Source organism: Acomys russatus, chromosome 13 (assembly GCF_903995435.1).
Source record: "Acomys russatus chromosome 13, mAcoRus1.1, whole genome shotgun sequence".
NCBI classification, from domain to species: domain Eukaryota; kingdom Metazoa; phylum Chordata; class Mammalia; order Rodentia; family Muridae; genus Acomys; species Acomys russatus.
In genome coordinates, this window is record NC_067149.1 from 19,811,273 (window position 1) to 19,825,848 (window position 14,576).

Sequence of the window (14,576 nt, forward strand, 5' to 3'; positions counted from 1 at the left end):
TAAGTGTATGCCACCATGTGCAGATACCCATGGAGGCCAGAGGCATTAGGTCCCCTGGAGCTGGAGTTATAGGCAGTTGTGAACACCTGGACTTAAACTTGGAAACCAAACTTAGATCCTCTGCAAGAACAATACGTGCTCCTAATTCCTAGGTCATCCCTCTTCCAGTCCCTATAAATAAGATTTTAGTCCACAAATTTATTATATTAAAACAACAACAAACAAAAACTCTCTGGTGAGTGGAGAGATGGCTCAGAGGTTAAGAACATTTGCTGTTCGTCCAAAAAACCAGAGTTCAGTTCTCAGTCAGGCTCAAATGGAACTAACTATATCTTAAGCCTCCACCACTTCCTTCCTTGTGGGCCTGACTTTGCTGAGGGTCACATAAAACCTTACCTGCCTTTTGGGGTCACGCCAACCTGCCTCCTCGAAGACTGATTTTTCTGGTCATGTCTGCTCTGCTTCACTTCCCACTTTCTATTTTCTACCCAGTTCTCTTCAAAGTCATCAAGATGAAAAGACCAGAGTTCTGGATCCCATGTGCAAGAACCTCAAGATCTCTGGACTCAAAAGGAAAGCATAGGCTAATGTCTAGAGTGGCCTGTAAGCTGTCCTGACAGTCCAGAGGACAGTTGGGCAGACTCCTTGATTTGGGGGTGCGGTCTTTTCAGGTAAAGGCAGGCAGAGGCCATCTGGTAGATTTTCCCGGCTCCAAGCTTTCTCTGAAAATGCCATACCTAACAGTGTCAGCACCTGAGGCTGCCAGGGAAAGGCAGCTCCCACCCAGGATTTCCAACCTAAAACTGGGAAAGATCTGGAAAGCATGGCTTATACGTTTATACTTGAATAATGTAGAAAATCCTAGGAATCCAGAGTTGAGTCAAAATTGCAGGTAAATTATAAAAATTGGAAGACAGTGAGCTAGAACATTCTTGTACTGCACTTTTCTTCTCTCTTCAGTTTCTCTTGTAAAATAAGTAAAACCTTGAGTAACGTATAGTAAGAATGGTCACTGGCCACACAAGCTTTAAATTAATTTATTTTTTTTAAAAGCCTTGCTCCCACCATCAGCACCTTGGAGAATAGGAACGCAAACATTTAATCCCAGCAATCAGGAGGCAGAGGCTTTTGAACCACTGAATATTTCTCCTGCTCCTACCTAGGCTTTAGGGGGAGAAGAATGCCTTGCTAGAAATTACAAGACTCTCAAGGGAAGACTCCTATCAGAACTGACTTGTAGAAACTTGGGTGAGTTTCCTGAGGCCCTCGTGACAGATCCCTGAAGGCTGTTGGGAAGTGGTATTCTTTATTTACGAGACCAAGAACCCTGATATAGGAACAAGGCCAGTTTTCCAGGCCCACCTATTGGCCTACTTTCCTTAAAGCTGTCTACTCACATTAGGTAAGATATTACAGCTTGTGGTGTGAATGTGCCATGTCCCCATAGGCTTACGTGTTTAAACTTTGGTTGCCAGTGAATGGTGCTGTTTTAGAAGACTGTAGAACCCTACGAAGCGGAGCCTTGCTGGATGAAGTGAGACCCGCTGTCTCACGTGCCTGTCATAATACCTTCCTTGCCATGATGGACTGTTTCATCTCAAAATGTAAGCCAAAACAATCCCTCCGTGCCTCCAGCACTCTGCTCAGCCTTTCCAGGCACAGTGGTGCACATCTATAATCCCAGTACTTAAGGCACAGTTGCAGCAAGTTTGAGGACATCCCCTGGGCTACATAGTGAGTTCAGGCCAGCCAGGGTTCCACAGAAAGACCCCATTTCAAAACAAAAACAAGCTGATGTGGACACTGGGAGCTGGGCACATTCACTAAATAACACAACACTGTGAGCAGCTGTATCTGAGTTGCCCTTGACTCAACTCTCCTTATAGACGCTCCCCTCTCCACTTCTCTCTGTCGTTAGTTCTCATCTATTGTTTTTCCCTATGAGGACAGTTTAAAATGAATTATCAGGGCTGGAGAGCTGGCTCAGCAGGCAAGACCATGTACTCCATGAACTGCTTTTCCAGTGGACTAGAGTTCCATGATCCTAGCACTTGTCTGATGGCATACAATCATTTGCTACTCCAACTCCAGGGGACCCAACATCCTATTCTGGCCTTCACAGGTATATGCGCATACTCACACAGACACATAATTATAGATAAGAATTACTATTTATAGAGAGTCTAGCAGTACTGTGTAATGCTCATCATTCCTTTCTGCTTTTAGAGGTGTGTGTACTACTCCTGACTAGTTACCCTGGCAGATACCATGTGCCACAATCTATACTATGCCAGGCAAGTCTGTACATCAGTATCTTAGGACCAAAATTATACCTGAAATCATGTTTTGTGTTGTTCTATGTATGAGGTTGCATCCAGTGAAATCTACAACATTGTCAAAACTCTCAAATTTCACCAGCTCCATGGATTGGGCTCTTTTTAAACATTTAAATAACTTTATTTTTATTTTGGAGAGATACTTCAGTAGTTAAAAGCACCTCTTCCAAAGGACCCAGGTTTGATTTCTAGAACCCCCATGGCTGCTCACAACTGTCTAACTCCAGCTCCAGGGGATCTGACACCCTTTTCTGGCCTATGTGGGCACCAGGCATGCACATGTCATACAGTCATGCATGTAGGCAAAACACTCATTTACATATTATGTATAGGTACCTGCATGTATGTGCACCATGTGCACGCAGTACCTAGAGGCCAGAAGAGGGCATTAGACCTTTTAAGATTGGAGTTACAGGCATGGGTGCTAGGAAATGATCTGAGTGCTCTGAAGCACTGAGCCATCTCACCAGCCATTTTTGACTGAACTAGGTAAGATCCACAGCTTTTGACCTCTGTATCTCAGAGCTGCAACTTTGTGTACAGGTGTGTACTGGCTAGTTTTATGTCAGCTTGACACACAGTGGTCCTTGGCTCTATAGAAAAGCAGCCTAAGTAAGCCATGAAGAGCAAGCCGGTAAGCAGCACTCCAACTCCTCCATCAGCTCTGCATCAGCTCCTGCCTCCAGGTTCCTGCCCTGCTTCAGTTCCTGCCTTGACTTCCTTTGATGATGAACTGTAATGTGGAAGGTTAAACAAAACAGACCCTTTCCTCCCCAAGTTGCTTTAGTCATGGTGTTTCATCACAGCAATAGAAGCCCTAAGACAAGTGTTTTTCTTGCATGCATGTCTGCACACCACTGAATGCAGTGCTCGTACAGGTCGGAAGTGGGTGTTGGATCCCCTGGGCATGGGGCTACAGAGGGTTGTGAGCCATCATGTGGGTGCTGGGAGCTGAACCTTGGTCCTCTGGAAAAGGAGCAAATGCTCTTAAGCACTGAGCCATCTCTCCAGCCCCAACTTCACAATTTTCTGTGCTCTCAAGCTTTACAGTGGTGACATCTGCCCCAGTGTAGCATGTCAGTGTCCTGGCACTCAGGATGGAGTATGGGCTGGGCCACTTCTCACAAAAGCTACGGTAGTAGGGAAAGCACTGACTGGCGTCTCTGTGGGACAGCTTGGTGAGTGTCCCTTGGTTTTCAAGATTAAATTGCAAAGGGGCTCCACCTTCCACCTTATTTTTTTCTTGCTCTAAGTAAGGCCCACATGACAAGAAACTGACAACCAGGGAGGAACTGAAGCCTCAATCCAACAACCCATAAACTCAACTCACTTGAGTCCTGCCAGAAGTGGCTCTAGACTTTGTGAGAACATCTGGGGCTCTACCATAGTACAGCCTAAGAACTAAGACAGTGACCCAAAGCCAAGGGATTGCCACAGACCCCTAGAGAACAATCCACCCTGCCCATGTTCAACTGTCCTTGTCTGCAGCAGTGTTCTGAAGAAAGGAGAGCCTGCTCTACATTTAACACTGACCATTTTAAAGACTCAGCCTAGCTTGGCTTTCTATTTTGAGACATGCATCACTATATGGCCTTGGCTGTCCTGAAGCTCACCATGTAGATCAAGCTGACCTATAGTCTCAAGGGATCCACCTCCCCTGCATTCAAGGCATATGCCACCATCCAACGGATTTCTTCAATAGAACTAATCTTTCCTAATTTATGTTTTTCATTTAAAAAAAAAAAAAAAAAAGCCAAATAGCTTGGCATGCTCTTAAAGGGCTGGGATATGGCTTCATGGCAAACTTCCTGCCTGGCAGACAAATCCTCACACATGTTCAGTCTCCACCATCACAAGAGAGCTAACAACTTCCTAACTAGTTAAAAAACAAGTTCAAAATCAGACAGAAATTGTTTCTTTTTGAGTACTTCATTCAGACACTCCTCTGTCGGCTTCTGCTCTGGAAACAGCTAGGACCCCACCTCACTATCAGAACTGAGAGAACACAGCTAGGACCCCACCTCAGTATCAGAACTGAGTGAACACAGGCCCCAAACCAGGGGCATTCAGAACAGGAAAACAATAAATGGCAAACCCAGCCTCTCCTTCCACTCAGGAGAGACTGAGAGTCACAGGGTCCAAGCCCACCCTGAAACTCAACACTCTGGAGCTTGGACTGCAAACTGCAAACACATAAACTTAACTGTCAGGATGAGGCAGAAGGCCCACGCACACACTCCAGCTCAAGTACCTGACCACCAGCCTCTTCCCACAGGAATGGACCCGCTCTTGAAGGAGTTTAGGCATCTACTTAATTTCCCAAAGAGGTGTAAAATCTACCAAAAGGGATACAATGGATTAGAATAAATCAACTTTCTCACGATAAACTTTCCTGAGTAACAACTTTTGGTTGCTGAGAAGTCTCAGCACATTATTTCAAAGTGACAAAATCCAGGGCAACCACAGAGTACATCCAGCAGTGGCCTAATGTTCAAGGACAGGTTTATGCAAGACACAGGTGCACACAGCCCCTTTTCTTCAGTGTATATGGCAAGTAGCCAGGACCCCTGATCATTAAAATAAGTTATTTTGTACATTACAGTGCACAAAAGGAAAGAGCTTTGACAGAGGTGACCAAAAGGCATTGTGCAGAAAGTCCCATGGTGAGTGACAGCCAGGGCCTATGGCCTTCAGGAGCTTGACCCCTGCTCTTTGGCTACAGCGGCCTTAGTGTCAGCTGTTTCCTCCACCTGCTCCACTGGCTTTGCCTCCTCTTCCTCCTCCTCATCTTGGGGATAGAGGTCCGGGTATTTCTGCATGCACTCCTGCATGGCCCGGAACTGGTCTATACAGTCTGATCCCTTGATGTCCTCTGTGCTGTGGTGGAAGCAGGAAAAGGCAGACTTGAATTGCTCCCCACAGGGGCCACTGGCCATTCCCCCAAGACATGGGCAATTCCAGTTAATATCTCCATTGGGCAGAATCAACCCTGGAACAGAAAGATAAACAAGAAAAAAATGAGAGGTGTTCTCTATGCTCTGAAATGTGCAAAGCCTGCTTGGTCTTATTACTGGAAGGCATCCCCTGTGACCTCCCTACATGGGTTCTGGTCTATTTTCTAAGCCACTACCCAGAATTAGAATCAGAACTCTGAGACTTAGAAACTCGCCACGTGGTGGTGGTGCACGCCTTTAATCCCAGCACTCGGGAGGCAGAGGCAGGTGGATCGCTGTGAGTTCAAGGCCAGCCTGGTCTACAATGCAAGTCTAGTACAGCCAAGGATACACAGAGAAACCCTGTCTCGAAAAACAAAACAAAACAAAATCAAAAACCAAAAAAAAAAAAAAAGAAAGAAAGAAAGAAAGAAAGAAAAGAAAGAAAGAAAGAAAGAAAGAAAACAGGAAACTTCTAAGCCAAATACTGATTTTCCAGGCCTCGCTCCCTCCCGCAGCCTCTCGCCATACTTCTGCCAGGACAGCCTAGAGACTGGTGCAAACCTATGAATGTGAAAGGCCTTAAAGCCCACTGTACAAAGTACAGCAAGTGCTGTTAGACTAGTGGAGCTGTATTCTTCCTACAAAACTCAAAGACCAGGGCTGGGGTACAGCACAGAAGTAGAGCAGAGCCTGGTGTTCATGAGACCCGGGTTCAATCCCCAACCTGTAAAAAATAAATAAAGCTTTTAAGTTAAGAGATGAAAACCAGGCTATAGATGGGTCTTCAGTAAAGGCTGCACTGGCTTCTTTTTAAACTTGAATTTTTTTTTTCGAGACAGGGTTTCTCTGTGTAGCCTTGGTTGTCCTGGGCTCACTTCGTAGACCAGGCTGGCCTCGAACTCACATTGATCCACCTGCCTCTGCCTCCCAAGTGCTGGGATTAAAGACATGAGCCACCACACCCAGCTTCTATGAACTTTGTTCACATCTAAATAGAATTTCCTAGTTTCCCAAAAGGGTTGACAACTTTAAGCTTTGTGATAGATACCAAAGGCAGTTCTCTGCCTACTAAAGCAGAGAATGCTTACAGTTGAGCACCTGTCTCCAGTGTTGAGACTCAGCACTACTGAGGAAGGAAGGAAGGTAGGAAGAAAGGAAGGAAGGAAGGAAGGAAGGAAGGAAGGAAGGAAGGAAGTCTATCTATACAAAGCTAAAAAGCCCACTGAAATGGCCCATGATCCTTTACTCCAGTGGCATGTTGGGGTGTGGCTTCAGAGCTAGTGTCCACAGTCCTAGGCTTAGTCCCGCCTCTCAACCCCAGCTCTGAAAGCTTCACTGACCAGCACTTCTGCCCCAAATGTTCCTCATTTACAAATGGGGACAGCAGCAGGGCGTGGTGGCGCATGCCTTTAATCCCAGCGCTTGGGAAGTAGAAGCAGGTAGATCGCTATGAGTTCAAGGCCAGCCTGGTCTACAAAGAGTCTAGGACTTCCAAGGCTACACAGAGAAACCCTGTCTCGGGAAACAAAACAAAACGGGGACAGCAGGTAATGTGGTTGGTGTCCCTGACAGGCTGCTCAACACCAACACCACAGCTGCAGAGTAAGTTCACACACATGAAGCTGTGTGGCAACTGTTGTAGCGGCCCTTCTGACACTGTCTGCAGGTTTCTGGACTTCAGAGGTCAAGTCAAGACAGTAGCAGGGCCCATCAGATCCCCAGAGCCCTGACCCCCGGCCCCACTACTCACACCCTCTCAGAGACTCTCAGTGCTGAATAAAATGGTAGCACTGTAGAGTCCAACATGCTAACCCGTAGATCAGCTTTCAAAGGAAGTAAGAGTACACTAAAAAACTATAGCCCGGCCGCTAGCTGTGGTGCCACATACCTGTGACCCCAGCCTTAGCTACTATTTTGGGACAAGGTCCCGGCTGTACTGGAACCTGCTCTGTAGACCAGGCTGGCTGGTCTTGAACTCCCAAGTGCTCCTGCAGAGGAGCAGAGGACCCAGGTTCCATTCCCGGGACCCACATGGCAGCTCACAACCATTGGTAACTCCAGTTTCAGAGGATCTAACACTTTTTTGAACTTAGCAGGCACTTCATGCATGTGCAAGTAAAAAAAAAAACCATCCATAATCATAAAATAATAAATAATTGTTTAAAAAGACAACTCAGGTCGAGAGAAGCCTGGCAGAGGACAGGGTGAATTGAGACATACGACACGCACCCACTAGACAGCAGCTTCAGCAATTATAGGGCGGAAGTGCGTTTAAACACAAGCAGACATAGCCCGTCTGCTCACACCCCCATAGCTAATGTGAACTCAAAGCAGACGACGGACCAGGCCAGACAGGAGTTCCCTCTTCATTAAGAAAGGCTGACTGGAGGGTAGCTGCAGCTGTCACTCTCAGAACACTAACGCTCTGACATCTGACTTGCCAGTATTCCCAGCACAGTGCTAGGTATTCACCCTTAGCTTGGCAGTAGGCCAAGAGGTGAAGTAGTGTGCCACCTAGGAGCAAGCTTTAGACCAAGTCTGAAAAGTTCCACCCACAAGCCAGTCCTCTAGGGCAGCCTGCTCTACACTCCTCAATGTCACTCAGCAGCAACTTTCACCTGACACACTTGTTCCAGTGCTAACCGAATTTTGTTGACACAATGTGGACTGGGAATGCCGCATACACCTACCCCACACAGACTGGAGTAAGTCTCGGAGCCCAGCCCAAAGCCTAGAGGGGCATCCTGTGTCCAAGGGGCTACTGTTACATTTGGAGGAGAGACTAGAGTGTGTGACAGTTCTGAGTAGCTTTGCCTGGCAACCGGGCATCGGTTAAGACACCTTGCCATACCACGTGCTCATAAGAGCAGGACCAGCATCCTGGCTGCTGCTCTTTTATTGCAAACTAGCTGGTAAACATAGCAGGGATCACTCCAATAACCTGACAGAGCAGAGATCCCTGTCGGTCCTAACTTCGGGATTCCAGACAGCCTTCCAGCCACTTTTCATCACATCAGTATCAACACTTAGAAGAAAAGAGACAATGTTTTAGTGAGAAGAAACGTTTGCCTGCTGGCTCGGCACAGTCCCAAGCCTTAGGAGAGGGACACAATGACCACAGCGCTGGACAGCTGTCCACAGCCAAGGGAGACAAAACAGAAAAGCAGTGCTCAGCGCCAAGCCTCCCCCAGGGTGTGTCTCTGCGCCCCTCATCTCTCACCGTGCTCTTCATAGGGATCGTTGGGGTCGTCAGCCACCAGCTCTGCACTGCTAGGAGTTTCATGGTCTTCTTTGGTCACAAATATGATCCGATCCTTCCCTAGGGTTTAGAGCAGAGGAAGACAGACTCACTAGGGTGGAGTGGAACAGGAGCTGCCAAGCTGAAGGACCCACAGGAGACACAAGCCACACCCAGCTACTTGTCTAAGTTTCTTCCACCCCACATCCTGCTACAGCCCTCTAGTCTGACAAGTCATTTTCTCTTCCCACAAAGAAAGGACTGGCACTCCCCTCCCCCAAAGGAGAATAAAGACACTTCTCACAAGGAAGGGTCAGGGATACTCAGGGTGCCTTAAAGCAAGCATCCACCTGAGATGTGGCAGGAGCTGTTCACAGGCCAGGAGGGAGGGAGGGAGGGAGGGAGAGAGAGAGGGATTGGGGGGGGAGACCCCGACCTAGAGCGAGTGTGCACAATGCAGCTAGATCCTACCTCGGAAAAAAGGCCCAGACACCAGCCTCTGAAAGATAGAGCATGTCCAGGGCCAGACTTGGTGAGCCTGGACCGGGCAAATTTGGAGCATTCCTCAGAGTGAGGTCTCCTTTCCTCTAATGTAACAGTCCCCCTGAGTGCTGAGTTCAATCTTCTTAGGACCCTCCACCCTTACTTAGGCCTGGCTAAGGTCCAGGGGAAAACACAAGGAAGCCGTTGGGTTTGACATTAGAATTTCTCCCGATGGTGTGAGGACAAGAACTGCCTATTGAACAGAAATCTTTAGTGACCCTTTAAGGGATCCCGATGATCCCAGCTTCTTAGGACGCTAAAGCAGGTCAGTGAGTCAAGACTATCCAGGGCAACATAGACTGTTTCAAAATTCAAAACAAGGGAAGAAAACAAAGCTCTAGAACAGCTCTCCTGGACACCCTGTGGCTCACCCTCTGAAAGATTTTGGCCAGCTGTCAAGTATCCCCCTCCCACTCTCAGTAGGCATGACAGTCGTTTCCACTGTAGTAGAGAGAACCATTCCTCAGCACCCACAATGCACAGGGGTCATCTGTTTCCATAGTGGTCATTTGGGGAGGACTTGGACTGTTCAATTCTGGATCCACCCACTACTCCTGGGAGGAACAGCAGTGCCCTCTGTGCACAGTGGTGGCTTACATGGGCTGTGGAACTTCCAGAATCCCTCACACCCAAACCTTTCCAGTAGCCCACACTGTTCTCCCCAGCACAGAACGTTAGTGACATCTGACCTGGGCACTGAGCATAACAGTAAGGAAAACAGAGAGCCAGCAATCCCAGCCCCAAGCTGAGGCAGAAGAGAGAAAAGTCAACGTCTTTCTAGCTCTCCAGGAAAAGTGCAAGGACAATCCTGAGCTTTCCGACAGCTCGCCCTGACTGAAGGGGACCTGGGGTCACTTGGCCCTCATCCAGAGGGCACGTTGGAAGGTGTGGGTAAACCTGACCTCATGAGTAGCCCGAGTGAGATAGCTCCTGTGAAAGCTGAGGCTGGGCTGCAGCCGGGGGTGGGAGGGGGCTCTCTGAAAGCTGCCGGCACTATCTACTTCTCCCCCTACATTTTGGAAAGTTCAGGTCCAGGCATGTGAAAGAAAAGTAAGGCAAAGGGTTAAGCCCCATTCCTGGGCTGGAATACCCAAGGAAAAGGTCTGGAGAACACAAGTGAGGAAGGGCAAATGTCAGAGAGGCTACCTCAGAGCAAAGGACAGTTTAGGGGACACAGGTTTCAAGCAACCCAGATTAATAGAAATGGGTAGGTCTCAGCACACAGGGCTAGCCCCACTGCCCACCTGCTAGCTCTCTGCCCAGCACCAATTTTGGCCTCAGCACCTAACATATGCCGGGTTACTCCGCCCACAGCTAGAGAAAGCATCTGGGCAAAGCCACTGGACCATGTTAGAGTGCCTAGTGACCCTAGAGACTCTGGCCAGTTTCCAGAACTCCCAAAAGCAATTTGCATGACTGCTGAGTGCTAAGCAAATGCGGCTGACACAAAGCTCTCAGCTCAGTTCTGAGAGTTGTGACCTGGGCTGAGCATAGGCCCAAAAGGAAAAGGACAAACCTGGACAAGTTCCTGAAATACCTGGGGCAGTTATGTGATATATGCAGATGCCAGACCTCATCCAGCAAAGCTCAAACTCTCTGGCACATCCACATGGCTCCTAAGCTCCCAATACTGACACCAGGTCAAGTTGGAATGAAGCAGCTTAGGACTCCTTTAATCTGAGTTGTTAGCCCTCACGCCAATGCAGAGCAGGTCTCCTCTACTCTCCTTTCTTCAAAGGGGAAGCAGAAAGTTGTATGTGCTAAGAATCAAACCTAAGAAACAGTAAGGCCAGAGCGGAGCCTGTGCTTTGATGGATCCCAAGTGTCTTCCTTCAAAATACCTGTGTGCTGCTAGCCTGGTCCCACTAGGCCTGCGCTTTCTGGAATATTTAAAAGCAGATGCCCGAGGGCTGGGGTGTAACTGGCTAGAACACCTACCTAGTACGTGCCCTAGATTCCATCTCCAACATGGTAAAATGATAAATAAGAGAAGATGAGAAGCTGGGCATGGTGGCGCAAGCCTTTAATCCCAGCACTTGGGAGGCAGAAGCGGGTGGATCGCTGTGAGTTCGAGGCCAGCCTGGTCTACAAAGTGAGTCCAGGACAGCCAAGGCTAACACAGAGAGACCCTATCTCGAAAAAAAAAAAAAGAGAGAGAGAGAAGATGAGAGAACGGATACAAAAATCAAAACTGATTTACTTGCTTTCCTCACTACTACATGCCCAATTGCTGGCACATCACAGTGCAATAAAAATGTTTCCTGAATGATCAGAGAAGAGCAGTCTGTGTATTACTAGGAGAAAAGTAAGGCACCATCAGTGTGGCACTGACAGAAACACCAGCAGCACAAGGTCAGACTGAGGTGTTACCACACTGTGGGACTCCCTGAATGCCAACCTGAGGCCTTTAGCCAAGAAAGACTGACTAGATGTATGGACTGTTGACATGTATGTGTTCAGGCAACCATTTACTCAGAACAGAGGACCAGCATGAGCCTGAGGCATTCTATTAAATCCTGATTGTGTCACTGTATAGCAGGCCTTCTGCCATTTCTCAGCTTGATTGGAGACAATAATTTCAGTGTGTTTGTGAAGACACAAACTATCAGAGAAGGACCTGGTGGCATTTGGGCTGGTTCTTAAAGGATCAGTTAGCAGTGTTTAGAGTGGGAGGAAAAAAGCACCAGACCATGGGCACAACCTGAGCCACCGAGGAGCAAGAGGGAAAACATGAGACTGGAAGAATACCACAGTATGGTCACCTAAGTCCTTACATAGTATTGTTGGTTTGTTTTTGAGACAGGATCTCACTGTGTAGCCCTGGCTGGCCTCAAACTCGGTGTTTATACCAGACAGGCCTTGAACTCAAAGAGCTTGTAGGTAAGGCATGTGCCTTTAATCCCAGGATTTGGGAGGAAGAAGAGATCTCTGAGTTTGAAGCACATAGTAAACACACACACACACACACACACACACACACACACACACACACACACACACGAGGGGGGGGGCGGTGTCTATCTTTTGGGGCCAGGAAGACAGGCTCTATGTTGCATTAGCAGCAGATGGACACAACCTCCTTCCAGGAGAAACTGAGGTCTATAAATCCATCAAGACATAGTGATGTTTGCCTGCATACCCTCCTTACCTCAAACACTCAATTCAACATCCACCCACCAACTGGTAAATCACAAGAATCTCCTGACTGACAGTGCTGGGTCAGGGGACTTTTGTATAAGGAACACCAATTGCTAATCATGTTGAAATAGTCCTCAAGAGAGACGTCAGTCAACTATGGTGCTGCGAAGGAAGGGGTTCTAGAGCAGGGTAGGGTATGAGGTATAGAGTAATGTTAATTCAGCTCTGGCAAGAGATCACAGCCAAAGATCTTCAAGGCCTGTGTGATCCAGCTGGAATACAAACACGCCTTTAATACAATAGACAGCGGCAAACAGATCTGAATTCCAGGCCAGCCTGGTATAGAGCAAGTATCAGGTAAAGAAAAGCTTAGATCCAAGTGTGGTGATTGATACACACCTTTAATCCCAAAGGAAAGTAAAGTTTGTAAAAGGAAGCACCCATGTTTGAAAATAACATCTAACTGAGTGGCAGAAAAGGTGACAGAGAAAGATTGGCAGAATAGGATATGCCCAACTCTCAGAGAAGAGAGAGGAAAGGGAAGCTACTGAAGACGCAGCTTTACAGAGAAGGCAGGCAGTTTTACAGGGACAGTAAGAGAGAGATGGGTTGCAGGGAGCAAGAACTCAGGTGAAGGCCAAACAAGCCAGAAAATGAGAAGAAGCCAGATGATTAAACAGCTCGAGCAGAGCAATTCTGGGCCAACAGAGAAGCCAGTTTAAATAATTCAGCTGGGAGAGGAGTTCGAGCCAGAAAGCTAAGTTGAACCAGCCAGCCCAGAGCGCAAAAGGAACAAGTAAGGGTGAGCTAGCTTATTAAGCAGCAAATCTCAGAGGCTGAAAACATTCTAGGCCTAGGTTAGAGTGTACGGAGGCTAGAAGCTTCCTGGACTAGGCCTAGGTTAGCAGGAGGCAGTAAGCCTCCCAGACAACTGAGCCAGGAAAATAAAAGTTAATTAACTTTTACAATGAGGGAAAGACTATGCATCATAGGTAGACTAGGGCCTTCTAACTGGATGCATGGCCTTGGGCGAATTACTTCCTCCTTTTCCTTCAGGTTTCCTAGGCTTAGAATGAAGGTGCTGGCCTACTCATCCTAGAATTCAGGGTGACCCAAGTCTCTCTGTAGCTTTGTAGTCTCAAGAATAATTCTCCGGGGGCTGGAGAGATGGCTCAGCAGTTAAGAGCACCGTCTGCTCTTCCAGAGGTCCTGAGTTCAATTCCCAGCAACCACATGGTGGCTCACAACCATCTATCTATACCTTCTAAAGCCTTCTTCCGGTGGATAGGTGTACATGCAGATAGAACACTCATATACATAAAATAAATAAATAAAATCTTAAAATAATAATAATAATAATAATAATAATAATAATAATAATAATAATTCTCCAACTCTTTTTCTTCCTTGGGCACGTACTGCGTGAATATCAGGGTAAATGATGCCCGACCTCTTAATTTACAAGACTGGAAACTAAGGCCTGGAGGAGTTGGCTGGCAGCTTAGAGATAACAGAGCCAGGAGGCCTTGCCACAGACTGCTCGGGACTCTTCTGGGCTGCTGCCTACAGGTTAACAACAGGGAGAAGAAGTGAGTGGTCATCAATGTGGCTGGGGACAAAAGAAAGGAAGTCCTTTCATAGAGGGCTCCCACCTGGCACTGCAGCTTCATTACCTGGTCGGTTCTTGGATAGAGTAACCTGTCTTCGTTTACTGTTTGGTAAAACGTGGACAGTAACAGATCCCACTTTATAAAGATCGCTACGTGAAGTTTAAAGAGTGCCTAGTATACAGGAGAAGCTCAATAAATGCTCCAGCAAGTGGCACTTTAGCTCGCCAGCAGAGCCCATTCCAGCCCAGGTGGTCGGGATAGCTAAAAAGCCTGGTAGAAACACGTGGGGGAGTGCTAGGAGCCATAGTGACTACGTCCTTGTAACAGTCCCCGGTTTCCAGCTCGATTCAATGTTCTCCGCACTCGCAGGACACACGTGTGGGCCTCCGAGGCCCGGGTGACGGCTTCACCGTGACCTTGGACCTCGATCCTCACGGAGCCTCTGCTTCCTCATTAGGAAACCGCCACGTGAGGCCCAAGGACCCTCGGCCGCCCTTAGAAAACTACCGGACCGCGTGTCTCTCCCAGGCCCGCGCCGCCCGGTCTCCATGGCAGCGCCCGACCCACCTTCCTGCCGGCAGTAGGACATGGTTGTTTCTGACGGATCGTAGCTCTCAGCAGCAGCGGGCTCTGCCGCAACGGATACACCTTCACTCCGTGACCTCCCTTTCCTCTCCTCTAGCCTGGCGGGCCGTACTGAGGCCCGCGCGGACCCGCCCCCTCCAGGCCTACCCTGCGCGCCTGCCTCTGCGCGCCCGCTTCTTAAGCACCGAGC

The 14,576-nt window shown here is 48.0% G+C and overlaps 1 protein-coding gene across 1 annotated transcript; it reads right to left on the minus strand.

Moving 5' to 3' along the window:
- Positions 1 to 4,506: 4,506 nt before the first annotated feature.
- On the minus strand, positions 4,507 to 14,573 carry Chchd4 (coiled-coil-helix-coiled-coil-helix domain containing 4). The gene is made up of 3 exons (XM_051154913.1): positions 14,369 to 14,573; positions 8,493 to 8,591; positions 4,507 to 5,325 (listed from the first exon to the last, which is right to left on the minus strand). Exons 1-3 carry the CDS (start codon positions 14,388 to 14,390, stop codon positions 5,027 to 5,029), a joined length of 420 nt encoding a protein of 139 aa, XP_051010870.1. The 5' UTR covers positions 14,391 to 14,573; the 3' UTR covers positions 4,507 to 5,026.
- Positions 14,574 to 14,576: the final 3 nt, after the last annotated feature.